We start from the raw sequence: 5,000 nt of genomic DNA on the forward strand, positions 1-5,000 counted from the left end.
TATCATTTTATTCAAATGGCGATGTTCTTTAGTTGTGTGTAGTTTGTAACTTGGGGGGGGGGGGAGTTAAGCTGACTCCTGGTCAGCGTTTACTTCGAATTGTAAATCTTAACAAACAATTCATTTCATTTCTTGAGACGGTGCTATCCGGGGGCTAAATGCGCTAAAATGACATCAATAATACAACATTCAATTTGCCATTATTTGCAGTTATACAATAAAAACATCCACAACTGATTAAATAACAAACAAAATATTTTTATTTCAGTTACACACGGTTCGTAAGTCCACAGCTCCACACTGAAAAAAAAAAAAAAAAAAAAAAACTTTCATTCACCAACATACCAATCATCTTACACCAGGAGGGATTTATTTACATTGAGTTCAATACATCACAATGACACACAATCCAAACAAACGCACTGTGTTCACTGGGAGCTCGGTGCCCTTAAAGCTCTGTGGAATATTTTGGTCTCGAGCTGTTTTTAAACATCATGATGCCTTTGCTCATTTTAACTGCCGGCGGTGTTTCTTTCTCATTGTGGTAAAATAGAGAATTTAAAACACACGGGTAACAAAGATTTTATTTTCAATGCATTATTTTAGTTTGTAGGGCGCCGCGGTGGCGCAGTGGTTAGCGCTGCCGCCTCACAGCAAGAAGGTCGGGGGTTCGATTCCGGGGCCCGGGCCTGGGACCTTTCTGTGTGGAGTTTGCATGTTCTCCCCGTGTCTGCGTGGGTTCTCTCCGGGTTCCTCCCGCAGTCCAAAAGCATGCATGCGAGGTCAATTGAACACTCTAAATTGTCCGTAGGTGTGCAAGTGAGTGTGAATGGTTGTTTGTCTCTATGTGGCCCTGCGATGAACTCCAGCAGACCCCCGTGACCCCGTGAATAGGAATAAGCGGGTATAGAAGATGATGATGATGATGATGATGATGATGATGATGATTTAGTTTGTTAACGCACATCCATAAATCATTCTCACTACTCGGCCTTAAGTCTCTGAGCTGGTTCGTAATGGACTACAATCTGAACCAGAATGTAGGCGTTGATGGTCAGGAACAGCAGCCCGGCCAGCCAGATCCACACGAAGGTGTTGCAGCCTTCGAACTCCAGGAAGTAGGCCGGACCGAGCCAGGCCGCCTGCGGGGAGGGCGACACATAGGCAGATGACTTCTTTGAATCTGTTCTTAAACACAGTTGAAACGCGTCATTTTTTTTTTTTTTTTTTAACCGATACGGGATATCCAGAGAGATCTTTGAAGTTACCTGTCCAGCAAACCAGAGCAGCAGCAGCCAAGCCCCACGTTTGAGTGACAGACGCAGGTGGGGGATGACCAGCGGCAGGAGACACAGATACCACAGGAAGTACTGGGACACAAAGGACACGCATGGCATAGAGGCAGAGGTGTCAAACTCAAACACACACACCGGGGCCAAAATTTAAAACTTGGGACAAATTTGCGGTCCGACGTTGATATTTATTGAAAAGGAACTCTTCCTTTAAAATCGCAATGATGAATCAATTACTCAGTCGATCGTAATATCCTTCAATGAACAACGTGCAACTGTTCAAGCCCGTGCCTTGGAGCAGCGAGGAAAAGTGCGCCGAGAAAACGTCAGTTATGGTCCTGTTAAAGTAAATGATCTGCCAGAATACCCACAAAGCATTCTGGGATTTGTAGTTTTAGCAGTACTTGAGGCCAGCTTTAGTAGTGGTTTCGTATCGCCTCGCATGCCAAACATGTAACGACAGTGCGGGCCCAAAAAAAAACAAAAAACGAATTCAATGGCTTGATCTCTTTACGCACCTGCGAAGTGCAGACTTTGTTAAAGGAGACAAAGATGGCCGTGTGCAGGAAGCAGCAGAAGGCCAGATCGGGGTGAAAGGCCCACGAGGCCACCAGCAGGAGGACGACTTGCGGCGCGAACGCCGCCAGGCCAAGCCACCGGCTCCACCCACTGTCTAAGGGGGGGGGATAAAAAAAAGGTTGACGTCAGCCGGAACTACTTTCACGATGCTGCTCCGAGTCTGCCGAGAGAACCCAACTGGGAGAGCATCGAAGCCCCGGGAGACCCCGGGAATTTTGGAGCCGCAACCTTCATACAGCGAGACTTCAGCGCTGAAACAGTTTCATTATTTAATCAGTTGACTGACTGAGGATCATCTTGGGAGTACCTGCAGTGAGGTAGAGCATGTAAAAGTAAGGGGAGAAGTTGTGTCTGGTGTCTCTCCTGGTCAGATGGTAGAAGTAGGTCTCATGGAGGAAGTCCCACCCGTACCTGGCGACGACAAGCAGTTTTTAAAGGTCTTTTTAGCATGAACAAAAAAAAAAAAAAAAAAAAGGCCATTGGGGCACCCAGTGGGTGCACTGTGCCGCCCAAGCCTCACGTGTGATAGAAGAGCGCCGTGAGCGTACAGAACACTCCGCCGGCCACGCTCGCAAAGAGCAGCAGCTCCGGGCCGAGGAAGCGTCCGACGGAGCCGGCCAAGGTCCTCCGGCCGCCTTTGCCCCCCGCTGGCGCGGCGGCAGGCGTTCGCAGCGCGAGCGCGATGGGCAGAGCGTACGTCGCCGGGTAGATTTTCATGTGGACGGACAGACCGTAGAGCAGGGCGGCCCATGTCAGGCGCCTGGCTGTGGGGGAGAAAGAAAGAAATAAATAAATAAATAAATAAAAGACGACTCGTCTTAGAAAAGTCGGCCATTTGTCTGCGCTTAGCTAGGGCCTTCTCTGCTGGCCTAGCCACACTGAGAAAAGCACACTCATAAAGTTATTCTCCATAGCCTGTTCTTTTTCATTATATAATATCCACTTCACCGCATTGCATCCGTTGTTGCATATTACGGTAGCGTTTTTTTTTATCCAATCATATTCCAGCTAGCGTTGTGTTGCCAGGTGCCGTGAAATCCGCCTGGGGCCAGCGGGACCGACGCTTGCAGGCTCCCGTCCGCTGTAAGTGAACGGGTCTCAGTTGGTTCGCGACAGCCAATCAGATCTCGAGTCTGCGATGCCCGGGGCCAGCGGCCCCCCGTCCTGTGATTGGACGAGCCACTGAACGCCTTCTCTACGACCGAACTCAACCCGGAGTTCCGGCTGGCTGGAGGAGGATGTGAAGATCCAGCGGCCGAATCGAACTGAAATTGATGATGTAAATCGCGCGGCGCGTGGGCGCAGCAGCTGCGCTAGCATGTTCCAATTGCTTGATGGCTTAATAGATGATATAGTTTGTTTTGTTAAGCTCACAGAGTGTAATTCTGACGGACTTTTGTTGAGGGATCTCTTAAAATGGCCTTTTTTTTGTAAGCTTTGACAGTATCAGTTGGCCTTAGTTGCTCAGTCTTAGTTTTGATTCAATGAATTAAACTACGTTTTGCTCAGCGAGGCCGCCGACATGAAGGTGATGCAACGTGTAAGTGTGACTCCCTATGGCTTCTCGAGCCGTACTTTCACGTTGAGGGTAATTAATACGAGGTGTCTCCATTTAGGGTGGATTAAATGTGACGTCATTGATGGCCTGGGCATGAAATGCGTGGCCTGCCCACTGTAAAAGAGAGATTTCAACAACAACAACAACAACAACAACAACAACAACAACAACAACAACAACAACAACAACAACAACAACAACAACAACAACATACTTTCCAAACAGAGTAACGTCCCCAGCACCAGGGCTGCCAGGACGGACTCGGCGTTCCCTCGGCTCGACACTCCCATGGGCAGCGGGTTCAGGAGCCAGAGAGAGCAAACGCCAAGTGCAGCCTGGACACAAACCCGCCCGGGTCACGACTTCCAATATGCACAAATAGCAAATAATTACAATAATAAAAAAATAATAATAAAAATAAAAAAAAATACTAAAATAAAATAAACAAGAACAATGGTTTGCGCCCTTACGTGGCCGTTTGTTTGACAGGACTCCAACTACAGTCGAGGCATTCTGCATGAACGAACGCGCTATTTTCACGAGAACAACGCACCTTTGCGCTCAGACCTCTGTGTTGGAGGATTTGGTAGATGAGGAGCCCAGACAGCACGTCGCATGCAATGAAGAGGATCTTGCCAAATACCACGCTGACGTAGATGTTGGGGGTCAACAGCCAGGCCAGGAGAGGAGTGTAGCGGTAGGTGGACCTGTTGTACGGGGATCCTCCCTGCCAAAGTTGAGACACGATAACCAGCGTCTGTATTCGATTGCTTTGTCAGCATGCAATGAGCTGGATTTAAACCCTGAGTGCTCCATCTGAGATTTTTATTATTATTATTATTATTATTATTATTATTATTATTATTTTATTAGTTAAAACGAGTTAGGTACGGGAACATTTGTATAGCACAAGGCTTATTGTTATACCGGAAGGCGACGAAGAAGACAGGTGTACCTCAGTAATAAACCTCGCAGCATCCGTGAACACATGGTAGTCGACGTCGGTGTACTTCACGGCCATGGTCCTGTCCTGGTAGTTTCCGTAAAAAACCAAAGCGAGCCGAATCGCGAAGGACACGCCGAAGACATGTCTCGCTGTGACTGCGGCTGTTGCTCTCTCCATCAGCAGCCCGACAGGGAAAACAACACCGGCGCGCGACACTTTAAGCTAACTGGCACCGCTTGTCACGTCATTCTTCGTATTATTATTATATATTTTTTTTAAATCTAGGTTTGGATATATGTCTAACCCCGAAATAAGCGCTCTCGTTTGTAGACGTACCGCCGTATTGTATAGTGAACAGAATTTGCCGACGAATTTCAAATAAAGTAACCAGGATCTTTAGCGGAAGTAGAGTCGCCGCGTTCTTCTTCTTCTTCTGTTTTGCTTTGCGGAGATTTCATTAAATGGGCGCATTACTGCCACCCCGTCAAAGTTTTGTGACGTTGATTTTTTACATTTTGTCATTCAAACAAACTAGCAATCCAAGCAAATGACTCATTTAGTTTTTATATAGCATATAAATGCTTCGGCGTTTATACGTCGTGTCATGTTTCTATTATTCGAACTG

At 47.2% G+C, this 5,000-nt stretch overlaps 1 protein-coding gene across 2 annotated transcripts; it reads right to left on the reverse strand.

Moving 5' to 3' along the window:
• Positions 1-301: 301 nt before the first annotated feature.
• Positions 302-4,768, reverse strand: pigm (phosphatidylinositol glycan anchor biosynthesis, class M). Of its 2 annotated transcripts, XM_076043116.1 has the most exons (8): positions 4,385-4,765; positions 3,983-4,156; positions 3,644-3,764; positions 2,392-2,635; positions 2,179-2,282; positions 1,811-1,965; positions 1,269-1,370; positions 310-1,142 (listed from the first exon to the last, which is right to left on the reverse strand). In XM_076043116.1, exons 1-8 carry the CDS (start codon positions 4,550-4,552, stop codon positions 984-986), a joined length of 1,227 nt encoding a protein of 408 aa, XP_075899231.1. In that variant the 5' UTR covers positions 4,553-4,765; the 3' UTR covers positions 310-983. The 2 variants fall into 2 exon arrangements, with proteins under 2 accessions (XP_075899233.1, XP_075899231.1); XM_076043118.1 differs by lacking the exon at positions 1,811-1,965 and having other exon boundaries at positions 302-1,142; positions 4,385-4,768.
• Between the last annotated feature and the right edge of the window lie 232 nt (positions 4,769-5,000).

This window comes from Nelusetta ayraudi, unplaced genomic scaffold, assembly GCF_046127955.1.
Source record: "Nelusetta ayraudi isolate G7.1 ecotype Tasmania unplaced genomic scaffold, CSIRO-AGI_Nayr_v1 ptg000073l, whole genome shotgun sequence".
NCBI classification, from domain to species: domain Eukaryota; kingdom Metazoa; phylum Chordata; class Actinopteri; order Tetraodontiformes; family Monacanthidae; genus Nelusetta; species Nelusetta ayraudi.